At 40.2% G+C, this 13,909-nt stretch overlaps 1 protein-coding gene across 2 annotated transcripts in view; it reads right to left on the bottom strand.

Annotated features, from left to right (window-relative positions):
• The window catches only part of GNG7 (G protein subunit gamma 7), a 393,869-nt gene that overhangs the window by 3,241 nt on the left and 376,719 nt on the right, over nt 1-13,909 (bottom strand). For both annotated transcript variants that reach the window (XM_074204607.1, XM_074204606.1), the window contains one exon: nt 11,215-11,333. In XM_074204607.1, coding sequence (XP_074060708.1) covers nt 11,215-11,295 — 81 coding nt within the window. In that variant the 5' untranslated portion in view covers nt 11,296-11,333. The remainder of the gene's footprint in view (nt 1-11,214; nt 11,334-13,909) is intronic.

Raw genomic sequence — 13,909 nt, 5'->3', positions numbered from 1 at the left:
TCTGACTCTGAACCCATTGATCTCAAGTAGTAAGAATCAGAAAAGATGATACAGACAAGGTGCTTTGCTTCTGGAAAGCATTAGCTATGTAAATGTGAGATCTTGGGATTCTTCTTCCTCTAGTTCCTCCCTAAAAAAAAAACAGAGAAAATCTAGAAAAGTCTGATGCCCTCATGTTCTGGAAACTTCACAAATGGTTATTCCACTTTGGGAAGGATAGCTTTTAAATAAACACACAAATATGAACTACCCTTCTCAGGTCTTAATTTCCCATGATTTCTAAGGGCCCCTTCAGCTCTAAGATCTTATATTCTAAGAGATCTTCCAGTTTTGATAGTCTTTAATCTGTCTCAATGTTCTTCCTAGATATGTTATTTCAGGTTCTATGTTTGAAGTTCCTTTCCAAGCCTGGCAGTTCTGTATTCTCCATTGACAATCTATGATCCTAGATTTCTGCAGTAGACTTACCCCTAGGAGTCTGGAAAAGAGCTCATATATCCAGGCAAAAAAGGGATGCAAAATCCTGGAAATTTATCTTGGCTGTGTGGTTTCTTTCAGTTTTGGGGATTTTTTTTGTGGGGGGAAGTGGTCACTGCTTCTAGTCAAATCTGCTATGGTACTTGTTAGTCTGTTGTTCTAGGCCAAATGGGGTCAGGAAGGCCCTAGAGCCAAGTACTATTCCACACTCCTTCCTTTAGGGTAAAATGATATGTTCTCCAAGTTATTCTGAGTTCTGCTGAGAAATGTAGCCTAGAAAGAAAAATCCTGGACCAAAAGTTGGTAGACTTGGGTTTGAATGCTAGCTTTGCTCCATACTATCTATGTGATCTTGGGTGAGTCATATGACTTTCTTCATCTGTAAGAGGACAGGATCAGATTACATGGCCTCTGAGGAGACTTTCAGTTTATAAATTTGGATCCTTTGCTCTTAATTCTATATTTTGGCTCCATTCTAGAAAGATGACACTCTCTAATCCCAATAGGGATAAAGTGTTTTCACATAGCTTGGGTTTTTTTCCCCTTTACTTCATCTTAACTCTTGCTGCAATTTATACCTCAAGGAAATCCAATAGTTCAGTGGCCTGAAGCACAAAGACATGTAATCAAGCACCTAGAAAAATCACTGACAGTTCTGGATAGAAAATCTGGTCTGATTCCCTCAATACATCCTGTGGTTTCCTGTTTATGTTCTTCTCCCTTTGTGTGGAATGTCCTGCACTCCTCCCTCCCCTAATCAGATGCCTGTTTATCCTCCAGGACCCAACTCCAATGTCACTTCCTCCAGGAAGTCTTCCTTGATCTTCCAAGCTGGAGGTTCTCTCTCTCTCCTTTCTAACCCATGACAGTTGACATTTGGTCTTGTTTTATTATTATTTGTGTACATGCTTTCTTTTTTTATTATTTGTATCCTTCTCTATTAGAGAAAATATGCTTCTAGAGCACAGGCAAGGTTTTACTTTTCACACTTAAACTTGTTTTTTGACCCTGGGATAATTGCTTTGAGCATTTGAGCCTCAGTTTTAAGCTCTGTAAAATAAAAGCATTGAACTGGGTGACCTAACATTCTGTGTCCTACATTTTGGGTCTTCCCTTTCCATTCTGACATTATATGTTATATGTTTTAAGGTAATTTTCTAGCATTGACTTTCTACCTTTTAAGGTTCTAGTCAAGTCCAACCACCTGTTTCTATGCACAAAACTGCTTCAGAAAAGGAAGTGCAACATTGCTCCCATTAGAATGGGTTACATTACAGTGAAAAAGGAAGGAGATCTTATTTAGCTAGTTAGATAACTTAGTATTTTGGTAACTGAGGAATTGGCATTAAAAAGAAAGAGGTCTTAGACAGCAAGGAAATTGCAGACACTTTACCATGTTTACAAACCAATCAGAGACCAATCTGAAAGAAATCTCAATGTGAGCTGTTCAATAGTCACTGATGACACTCCAGTCAAGTATCTCACTTAGCCTGATTTCTCATCTAAAGGCTCCTAAGCACAAGCTGGCTCATCATCCAAGTCCTCAAGGTCTAGAAAGTGTGTGTGTGTGTGTGGGTGAAGTTGTGGGTGGTAAGCCTACTTCATGGAAGTGACTGGGGGCAGGAGGGCCTCAACCAGGTGTCTGAGTTGGCACCGAATTTACTGGGATGAGAGGGGAATGTTGGTTGGTAAGACTTGCCAAAAATGGGCCCAGTCTTCCTTGGGAAGAATAGATTGAAAGCAATAGCATGGAGGTGGAGTCAAAATGGTAGAATAGAAGGAAGTAGTACAATGAGCTTCTTCCTCTCCTCAAAAATAACCTCTTCCAAAATAGATCTAGAAAATTTATCAGACTGAATTTTGAAGGAGAAATAAAAAAAAATCAGAATGATTCACTTTTTCCAGCCAGATTAGAAGAGAGACAGTCGGAGAAGTCTGTGGACACTGGGGAATAGGATCTGGCCAGGAGCATCATTGTGGATCACTCTGGCTTCCAGAAAGAGGTTGTGAACCAGGGCAAGAGGAGGTTCTAGACCTCCAGGATGTAGGAACAAGTGTCCACTGGCAGTTTTGTAACTCACTTCCTCGTTCTATGTGGTTCATAGATCCAGTCCAGGTTGCAGGTGGGGAACTATATCCAGGTGAGAGGAACAAATTTAGAAGCAAACAGTAGCAGTATGAGCAGCATCTCAGCTCCAGCTTCTGGTTCAATCTGAAGCCTGCAGAGGAATGATGAGGGCAAGAATCCTAGACCAAAAGGGAACCTGCACTGTTTGTCTCACAAGTAGTCGATTTTCCCAGCTGGCTGAGTGTGAATGCCTCAAGAAGCATTCTTTTGTTACTCGGGCTCATATTCAGAGCAGGAATTTGGAGACTTCAGACAAAGGGGGTAACAGTCAGATACTGCCCTAGCCCAGACCACTTTTGGGAGTGCTGACACTTTGCAGATTCCTGGCTGAAACTGTTCCTGAAAGTCTGGAATAATATAACACCCCTAGAAAACAGCAGCAGGACCAGCAGACATCACACAAATCTTGGCTTTAGCATAAAATTTGAAAACAGAAAGTAGGCTGGAAGAATGAGCAAACAGAAAAAAAAAAGATACTGCTATTAAAAAACTGTTATGGGGGCTGCTAGGTGGCGCAGTGGATACAGCACTGGCCTTGGAGTCAGGAGTACCTGGGTTCAAATCTGGTCTCAGACACTTAATAATGACCTAGCTGTGTGGCCTTGGGCAAGCCACTTAACCCCATTTGCCTTGCAAAAAAAAAACCAACTAAAAAAAACTGTTATGTAACAGAGACTGTCAATACACTCTTAGAAGTACACAATGACTCCAAAATAGTCACATGCAAAGCCACAGGGAAAAGACATAGCTTGGGCACAAAATCAAACAGAATTCCTGGAAGAGAGGAAAACAAAGTTTAAAAGTTAAAAAAGTTTTTAAAAGTGAAATGAGAGCACTTGAGAGAGAGAGAGAGAGAGAGAGTAGAAAAGAAATGAGAGTTGTGGAAGAATAAAATGGAAAGGGAATTGACAACTTGGCATGAGAGGTATAAAACCTTTCCTAATCAACAAACTTCCTGAAATTTAAAATGATCCATATCTAAGTCAATGACTCCATGAAATAATAATATTAAAAAGTCAAGGGACAGCTAAGTGGCGCTGGGGCAGCTAGGGGACACAGTGGATAGCATACTAGCCCTGGAGTCAGGAGGACCTGAGTTCAAATCCAGCCTCAAACACTTAATTACCTAGCTGTGTGACTGCCTTGAAAAAACCTAAAAAAAAATAAATAAAGTCAAAAGGCTGAAAAAAAGAGAAGAAAATGTAAGGCATCTCATAGCAAAACTACATGATCAGGAAAACAAACTGAGGGGAGAAAATGTAAGAATTATTGAACTACCTGGAAGCTATGAATAACAACATAAACCTTGGATACATATTTCAAGAAATCATAAAATGCAACTATCCAGGTCTTTGAGAATCAGAGAACAAAGCAGAAATAGAAAGGATCTATTGGTCGCCTATTGAAAGAAACCCCAAAATGAAAACTTCCAAGATTATGAAAGTCAAAATCCAGAGCTCCTGGGTCAAAGAAAAAAATATTGCAAGTAGACAGAAAGAATTCAAGTACCAAGGAGCCAGAATCAGGATCACACATGATTTAGCCGCCACTACTATAAAGGAACTGAGAATTTGGAATACACTATTCCAGAAAGGTATATTTAGTTAAGTATAACTTACCCAACAAAGCTGAGTATAATCCTTACAATGAAAAAATGGATCTTTAATGAAAAAGATTATTTCTAAGAATTCCTGATTTAGAAAATATAATTGTATAAAATCTTTGAAGTTCAAACATGGGAGTTAAGAGAAACATAAAAAAGATAACCATGAATGAACAATGATAAAGGACTAAACTAGGATAAACTGCTTTTTCTGCTTTTTTTTTTTTAGTATCTAATTTCATTTTATTTTTTAATTTTTTTCTTTTTAAAGATTTTATTTATTTTGAATTTTACAAATTTTCCCCTAATCTTACTTCCCTCCCCCCACCCACCACAGAAGGCAATTTGCCAGTCTTTACATTGTTTCCATGGTATACATTGATCCAAATTGAGTGTGATGAGAGAAATCATATCTTTAAGGAAGAAACATAAAGTATAAGAGATAGCAAGATCAGACAATAAGATATCAGTTTTTATAAGATATCAGTTTTTTTTTTCTAAATTAAAGGTAATAGTCTTTGGTCTTTGTTCAAACTCCACAGTTCTTTCTCTGGATACAGATGGTATTCTCCATTGCAGACAACCCCAAATTGTCCCTGATTGTTGCACCGATGGAATGAACAAGTGTATCAAGGTTGATCATCACCCCCATGTTGCTATTAGGGTGTACAGTGTTTTTCTGGTTCTGCTCATCTCGCTCAGCGTCAGTTCATGCAAATCCCTCCAGACTTCCCTGAATTCCCATCCCTCCTGGTTTCTAATAGAACAATAGTGTTCCATGACATACATATACCACAGTTTGCTAAGCCATTCCTCAATTGAAGGACATTTACTTGATTTCCAATTCTTTGCCACCACAAAGAGGGCTGCTATGAATATTTTTGTACAAGTGATTTTTTACCCTTTTTCATCTGCTTTTCTTCTAATATGAAATGTACATGCATTCCCTCTGACCCCTATCATTATGAAAGGCCACAGATGGAGTCTAATTAGACAAAATCTGGGAATGGTTTGGTTATGTCTTGATATAGTTGAAGAATGGAAAGAGAGGGAAAAAAAGAATACACTAAGGGGGTAGGGGAAGGAAAAGGAAGGTTAAGGAAAATAATCTTACAGCAAAATATGCAATTAGAAATCTATACAACCTTGGGCAAGTCACTTGACCCCCCCACTGCCTAGCAAAAAACCTAAAAAAAAAATAAAGAAATCTATACAGCAAAGAGAATGTGAGAGCAGTTGACACAAGAACCTCACTCAACAGTCAAAGGAAGGAATACACACATGCACAGAGATGTTCAATTCAATCAACAGAAAAAGTGGGAATTAGAGGGGGGGGCTAGATTATGAGAGGGTTTAGTCCCAAGCAAAACAACTTTTAATTAAGGATATACAAGAATATTTATAGCTCTTTTTTGAGGTGGCAAAGAATCCAAAGAGGTACCCATGAATTGAAGATTGGCTCAATAAGTTATGGTATGTAAATGTGATGGAATACTAACTATTCTGTTATGAGAAGTTGATGAAGGGAATGGTTTCAGAGAAATCTGGGAAGACTTGTATAAACTGCTGCAAAGAGAGGTAAAAAAATAGGATAGCAATTTGTACAATGACAAGAATAAGATAAATACAAACAATTTTGAAAGAAGCAGGAACTCATCATAGTAATAATTAATGATAAAAAAGTTTCCCTCCTAGATAGAGATGAAAGACTCAAAAGTATAGATGATAATATTTTTGGACATGGCTAATGCGGAAGTTTATTTTGCTTGATGCTACAAGTTTATGAAGGGGGCTTTGCCTTTTTTATTTTTCATTCTCAACTGCTGCCGATTGTGGAAGGCTGGCATGAGAGGGAGAGAAAATGGAATTCTACTGATTGAAAAAGATACTAAGAAATTTTAAAGTAATTTTTTTTTAAAAGAAAGGGATGGCATGGCTCAGTGGCTTGGGTCTAGAGTTTGAGGTAGGAATATCTGAGTTCAAATCCTGACACAGAAATTTACTTAGCTGTGTAAACTTAGGCAAACTATCTAACTTCTCTGCTAAGAGAGTAGCATTCTTATTTGTGAAATAATAGTCTCCCAAGGCCCTTTCCAGGCCCTAAATCAATGACCCTCTGATCTACTCTAAGGTGTGTGACCAGAGACTTCTGGACTTTAGTTCTAGTTGAATGCCAAGATCAGCTCCCTCTGGGAGCTGGGCTTAATTCCAAGTCTACCAAGAATCCATTTTTATAGCTTGGGGTTTCAGTTTCTTCCTCTATAGAGTGAGGAGATGGAAAGCGATGACTTCTCAGATCCTCAGACATTGAACAGGTCTAGAGTTTGAAGATAGCTTGTTCCACTGTGGAGCAGCTCTGACTGACCAGATTTTCCTTATATTGTGAGCTAATTGATGTGTGTCTTCCTTCATGAGGGCATTCATGAACCCCTCCCATGCCTTATCTTGTCCTTTTCCTTCCAGAAATCCTTCACAGAGGATTTACCAGATGCCCTGGAGAGATCTCTCAGTACTTCATGGGCATTAGTAAAGTATTGGGACTGATCTTTCTTCTTTTATTTTATGATCGGTTTCTCTCTTTTTCTGGTCTTGGGTGTTTTTGGTATGGTTATTTAAGACCCCCTTTTGCACCTGCCATCACTGCTCACATCTACAATGGGTCTCTCCATTGTCTTCTAGGCCACCTATCAAAATAGGCCTCCTCTTAAATTTCTGCTTTTGGGCCCAGGTCAAAATGGAAGGTCCTCTATGAATCGAGGGTGATGCTATGAATGATATTTCATTTCCCTAGGTTCTCTACTATTGGAAAGGGGCTTTTATTGATATTTAGTGTCAATATTCATTAAAGGAAGGGAGGGTAGGATGAACTGAAGATATCTATAAATTGTGCTGCAGGGTTCATATTTATGCTGTACTAGAAATAGTTTAGAGATCCCTTCCATCCCATCCAAGTCCCTTAGTTCAAAGATGAGTAAAATGAACCCTAGAGAGGTGATGTGGTTGGCCCAAGAGTTCATATAGCCTGCTGGTAGTGCAGCTGAGTCTGGAACCTGGCTCCCCTGAGTAGTCAGTCCAATGCCCCAGCTGGGTTAGGTTGAGATGGGCAGACTAGAGGCTCTCCCCAGAGACAGAGAAAACTGCTGTGCCTCTGTTCCTAATCCAACTCTTCACCAGATTATCTCCTTTGATTTTCAGCACCCAATTTGGTTTCTGTGGGTCTATTTTAAAAGTCGACCATCCCAGACTATAAAAATAGTCTAAAGACACTGAAAATAGACTCGTGTTGTGGCTACAGCATTTCAGTCCCTCCCCACACCCCCGGCATTTACAGGAAAACTCCTTCCATAAAAACCAGGGACACACCTCTGCTCCCGTCCTGGCTGAGTTTGTGATCTGGAAGTTAATAGCTGCTTAGCTGTACTTCAAGGCTCAGGACTGTCTGCTGTGGGGAGACCTGTAATTTGTTAGGCCTTTGCTGAGCCAGCCTCTCAGATGGTGCAATGCCCCAGAGTCTGGAGTCTGGTTGCTGTTTTTAGGGGGCCCCAAACCTCAGGCTGGATTTGAAAAGAGCAAAAAAGAAAAAAAGAAACACAACAAAAACTTGCTCCTTTCTCTCCCATTCTCTGTTCTGCCACTCTCAGGGTCAGAAGGCACTTCAATCCTAGGTTGGGGCTCCTGGCCCCAAGGCCTGACCAATCACAGGGCTGTGGTTGGGTCTTTTATGGCGAGCCCAGGTTTAGAATGTTCAGATGCTTGATTGGATGGGATTTTCTTCTTAAAGACCCCCTCTCTTGAGGGTTGCAGTCACTCTTTTACCTCCTGTAGTCAGGGATGGAGCTCATCAGCTATAATAACTGTCCATGTCCCAGAATTTTAGAAGTGGGAGAAATTCCAAGACTACCCTGTGCCCTCCCCCCCTTACCCAACTCCTGTCTCCTGAATGCAGTCTGCATTCTTTGTCCTTTGCTAAGCTAGTTCTCTATTTCCAGAATGCTCTCTCTTCTCCTCCATCCTTATCTTGTGAAGTCTTATCCATCTTTTTAATTGTAGCCCAATGCAAGTACTGCCTCATTCTGGAGACTTTCCTTGATGTTCTCTCTCTCTCTCTCTCCCTGTGGGATACTAACTCCCGTCCACTTTGGACACTCTGCCTGATGCACTTACCATAAATTATCATGTACTATCATTTCTGTGTGTGTGTGTGTGTGTGTGTGTGTGTGTGTGTGTGTGTCTTTTTCTCTCACTAGACAATGAGTTCCATCAAGGCAAGTATCAGGTTTTAAAGCACTAAACATTTTCTCTCCCTTAGTGCTTAACAAAAATAAAGGTATATAACAAGTATTGTCCAAATGAATGACCAGACACATAAAACAAAAATGCCAGGCAAGAAAGTTTGGAGGTTTAAGGCAAAGCATTCAGGGTTAGAGATTGAGCTCCCACAGAAAGGGTAGAAGTGCTGGAAAGGACTGGGTTTGGCATCAGAAGACCTGAATCCAAATTTTGGCTCTTAGTCCTCAGATAACTCATCTATAAAATGGAGAGAAGACTGAGCTAGGCTAGGGTTTCTTAGCCTTTTTTTTTTTTTTAATATTTTGGACCTTTTTGGCAGTAAGTCTGATGAAGTCTAAGGACATCTCAGAATCATGTTTCTCTTTTTTTTAGGTTTTTGCAAGGCAATGGGGCTAAGTGATTTGCCCAATGCCACACAGCTAGGTAATTATTAAGTGTCTGAAGCTAGATTTGAACTCAGGTACTCCTGACTCCAGGGCCAGTGCTCTATCCACTGCTCCACCTAGCTGCCCCCAGAATCATGTTTCTAAATGCATACAGTGAATATGTGGGGCTACAAAGATAACCAAGTCAATTGATAACTGAAATTATCAAAATATTTTCCAAAATACCAAGTTCATAGACTCCAGGCTAAGAACTCTTGGATTAGATGATCTTGAAGGGCCTTCCCAATAGGGTAATAGATTTAGAGCTGGATGTGATGTTAGGGAAGTGGAAGCTGAAGGTAAAGTGGGTCTTGGTTGAGGGCCAAGGCAGAGTGGATGAAGAATAGCTGGACACTCATCCCCCAGACATGGGTGGGTGGATGGTGGGGAAAGACTCATTTGAGACTTGGATATAATATCCAGGACCAAATGCTTAATACTGCTCTATCCCTTCCCTGAACTCCTATGATACACACAGTTCAGCCCTTAATGATACACTGTCTGAGACTGTCTTGAATCATTTCACATGTGTGTAAGTTTTGTCTCCCCAACTAGAATGGGAACCACTGAAGGGTAGGGGCCTGACCTGTTCTTCTCTTAACCCTATATATAACCTAGCATAGGGCTAAAATACACAGTAGGTTCTCAACATCAGTATGATATGTAACTTCAAAGATTTTAAATGCTTCGACAGATATTATTTTATCAACTCATAACCCATGAATATGGTCCCCTGAACACAGTAGATATATTTAATCCATTATTTGTGGTACTGAATTCTCTCATTTAGTCCTCACAATACTCTGGAAAAATCAAAAAGGTACAGATCCTTACTCCCATTTTGTAGATGAGTTCTAAAGTCAGAATAATTCTCTAGTTAGGAAACTGTGACTTGGGGAGAGGCAGTTATGCACATAAGCTATTGCTTGATATTGCACAGGAGAAGTATTTCCGCCTGTGCTTTCTGATGGAAAAGTCCAGGTCCTTTCCAGATGGACAAACAAAAACAAAAAACTAAGTAGTTTAAATGTATCTTAGAGAACACTGAGGATAGAGCAGGGGAGACACTATTTTTTGCCTCTAACATAAAAATTTTAATGTAGTGGGAGAAAAGAGGACTGATGTTATTTCTACCCAGGCTGCAGAGGAAGCAGTCTCTGGTTCTGACATTGGATGAAAGCTCTGCAGTACTGTAGGGATCAAGAGAATTTTCATATAAGTCACTCAGAAAGTTGGCCTGAAATACTTCTGTCCTCAGATAAATAGAGAGGCAGTACAGCAAGAGTTCAAACAGCATTGGAGGTCTGTGTTCAAATTCTGGCTCAACTACTTATTACTCTTGTGATCTAGCCGGAGTCACATTATTATTACTGTCATATTAATAAGTGCCATTTATATGCTGCTTTAAACTAAAGGACAAAGTACTTCTCACTTAATCCTCAAAACAATCCTGTGAGGCAAGGGTTATTATTATCAACATTTTATAGAAAAGAGAATCAAGCCTCAAAGGGGGGACTGATTTGTCCATTATTAAAAGCTGTGAATGAACCTGCTGCTAATTGTCTGAGAGAGAGAATTAGAACCCAGGTCTTTCTTCCTGGATGCTGCCTCTCCCTCCCTCTACTGTCTCATCTGGTCTTTTTTTTTTTTTAGTTTTTTTTTTTTTATTTTGCAAGGCAAATGGGGTTAAGTGGCTTGTCCAAGGCCACACAGCTAGGTAATTATTAAGTGTCTGAGACCGAATTTGAACCCAGGTACCCCTGACTCCAGGGCCAATGCTTTATCCACTGTCACCTAGCCACCCCCTCATCTGGTCTTAATGATCTTGAAGACCCATTAAAGTTCTAAATGTCTGATCCTAGGACCCCAAACCTGGAAGCTTCAATATCCTCATGTATAAAGTAGAGGCAGAGGAACTAGGTTCTAATCCTGGTCATGCTTTATGAGATATGACCTGTGATTCTGACATACTTGTGTGACCTTGGAAAAGTCCTCCCTGGGATCCAGCTTCCTCCTCTGTAAATGAGGGGGCAGGACTAGATTTTCCCCAAAATGTGACTTGATGGTCTCTAGCATCTCTCTAGCTCAGACCTAATCTGTTCTCTGTTTAAAGTTTCAGGCAGTTCTGAATTCTGTCCTAACATCCCTTCCAGATCTAATAATGCATGTTCTCAAGTCTCTCCCAATCTAAATTGGGGGTTCCTTTTAGTTTTGATGTTCCATATGTCAAGGTCCTGGCCTGTTTTCTTCAACCCCAACAGTTTAGGGGCCAAGGACCCTTCCCTGCTCACCTTGATCCTCTCCACTCCAGCCTCGATACGGAGCTGTTCCACCAGCTTCCGAGCCTGGGCTATGTTGTTAGTTGTTGACATTGTCTGCCATCAGCTCTAGGCCCAAACTCTTGAGAAAGCTGTTGGGAAAGAAAACACCAAAAGGATATGCTGAATTGAGTTTTTGAAGCAGTCAACTTTTTTCCATACAAAACCAACTCAATCTGGACTTGATTGAGGCATTCAGCTGGGGTTTGTGGATTATTTCCCTTTCTCCTGTGTCAGGGACCAGCTCAGATTCATAGCATGTGAGCAGCCTGGTGTTTCCTTCTGTTTCTACACTGATCTAAGTTTTGCTGCATCCTCCAAGTCCAATTCAAGGACTACTTACTCTAGAAAACCTTCCCTAATTCCTGAAGCTCAATGGGAAGTTGCCCTTCTTTCAACTGTGAGGGCACTTATTGTGGGTACCTTTTATTTAGTCTATCACCTATGATCATGTATTGCCAGTTATCTTTTTATATATAGGACTCCTAAAACTATTCTTCAAAACAAGATTTATGTTAATGCTTTTTCTCCCAGGAAACTCCTGAGATCTCTCCTCTCTGGTCTCTCAGAGTACTATGTATCTCTCTCTTAAGCACATGTCAAGTTCTATTTTTGTATTAGGATGATTTTGTGTGTATGTCTTATGGATCTATGTTATAAATGAAAGAAAAACCTGCTGTATACTGTAAAGACTATATACTCTTTGAGGAGCCTTGTATCTTTCCCAAGTACTGCTGACAATAATGCTTCATAATAAATCAACAAACATATATTAAACATTCATCTATGTGCTAATTGCTGGATTTACAAAGACAAAAATGAGATAGTGTGTGCGTGTATAGATGTATATATATGTATGTGTATACACATATATGAGAGAGGGGTGTGGGGGAAATAGTTTGAGTGAAACAATATATATATGGATATATAGGTATATATATATATACATATATATGTATGTATATATATGGAGAGAGAGAGAGAGGTGGGGGAATGGTTTGGGTAGGCCATTTTAGAAAAGGCATTTTGGCAGTTGGAGGGGGAAGGGTCTTGAGACAGGAAGATGGATTAGGCTAGTGCAGTGATTCAGATAAGAGGAAATGAGGGACTGAATGAGGGTGGTGGTTTTGTGAGTGGAAAGGATAAACAGATATTTATGAAATAATTGATGAACTGAAGTGAATTAAGATTGTAAGCTCCTTATGAATAAGAAGGAAGGTATCCTTTGTATTTGAGGTAATAGAATGAGCATTGGACTTAAAAATCAGAAGATCTGTTTTCATATCCCAGATTGGATACATATAATATGAAACCTTGAGCAAGTAGCTTGTATTCCCTGAACCTTTGTCTGTAAAAAAGGAGATACTATCATTTACATGACCAACTTCCCAGGATTGTTGTGAAGAAAGTTTTCTGTAAACATAAAATGCAATAGGAATGGGAATTATTATTGATCTCTCCCACCATAGGGCCTTACATATAGAAGGTGTTCAACAAATGTTTTATGATCAAGAGGGGAACCCCCCCAGTTCACTGATCCTTCCCTGACAACATTAACCTAGGATTAGGCATGGTTAGGTCTGTGCTTTGGGGAGCCGGATGAGAAGGTAAGGGGAATGTTTTTTCAGGTCTCAAAGTGTGGCCACCACATCTGTGTTAGAGGGTAGAGAGAAGTGAAAGGTGTGAAAAGGAGTGTGAGAAAGAAAGACATGCTTCTCACTGTACTGTAAAGGAAAGAGCACAGGATTTAGCTTCAGAGGATCAGGGTTTGTACCTAGAGCTGTGATACATACAACTGTGTGATTCTGGCCGAATCATTTAATTTCTCTGGGCCTTAGTTTTCTCCTATGAAAATGAGTGGGTTGAAATGGATGACTTCTAAATCTCCCACCAGCCATTAACACTCCCCCCTCCCCACCCCCAACTAAAAGCACCAGGAGACCAGAAGACACTTGACTCTCCAGCCCTCTCCCATCCCTCAGGCAGGAGTGTCTGTTGTTCTTTCTTCCTTGTTCAATCACCATGACCAAGCAACTGAATAACCAGTCTAAAGCCTTGTATAGTCATCTCATGCCTACCTGAGTAGACTTCTAGATGATTTTTCTGGGGGAGGAAGGCATGAAATACACACACCCTTTGTATAAGATCTAGCGTTGGGCCTGAAATTTCCTTTTCAACAGGACAGTCAACTGCACATATTGTTATCAAAGGTCAGAAAACTTCCAATGTTTATTAGCAAAGATTAACAAAGGCTTGCTTCTACCACATTCTCTCTCACTCTGGGATCACCACCCAGTTACTTCAACCAGTCAACAACCATTATTAAGCACCTCCTGTTTCCAGGCCCTGCACTAACCACTGGAGGCAAGGAAAGGCAAAAGACAGTCCCGCCCTTGAGGATCAGCATAGTCTAATGATGGAAATAACATGTAAACAACTATGGACAAACAACCTAGGGTTGGGATAAGTAGGAGGTAATCTCAGAGAGAAGGCACTAGTAAGAAGGGGATGGGAAAGGTCTAATTTTAGGTGGGACTTGAAGGAAGCTAATGAAGAGCCTAAAGAGGGAGTGTTTTAAGCCTGGGGGTCAGCTAATAAAAATGTAAGGAGACTGAAAAGGCAGGAGGGAGCCAGATTAGGAAGGGCTTTGAATGTTAATGAAGGTTCT

This window comes from Macrotis lagotis, chromosome X (assembly GCF_037893015.1).
Source record: "Macrotis lagotis isolate mMagLag1 chromosome X, bilby.v1.9.chrom.fasta, whole genome shotgun sequence".
NCBI lineage: Eukaryota > Metazoa > Chordata > Mammalia > Peramelemorphia > Peramelidae > Macrotis > Macrotis lagotis.
The sequence above is the reverse complement of the archived record's forward strand: the minus strand, read 5'-3'. Positions and strand labels throughout refer to the sequence as shown.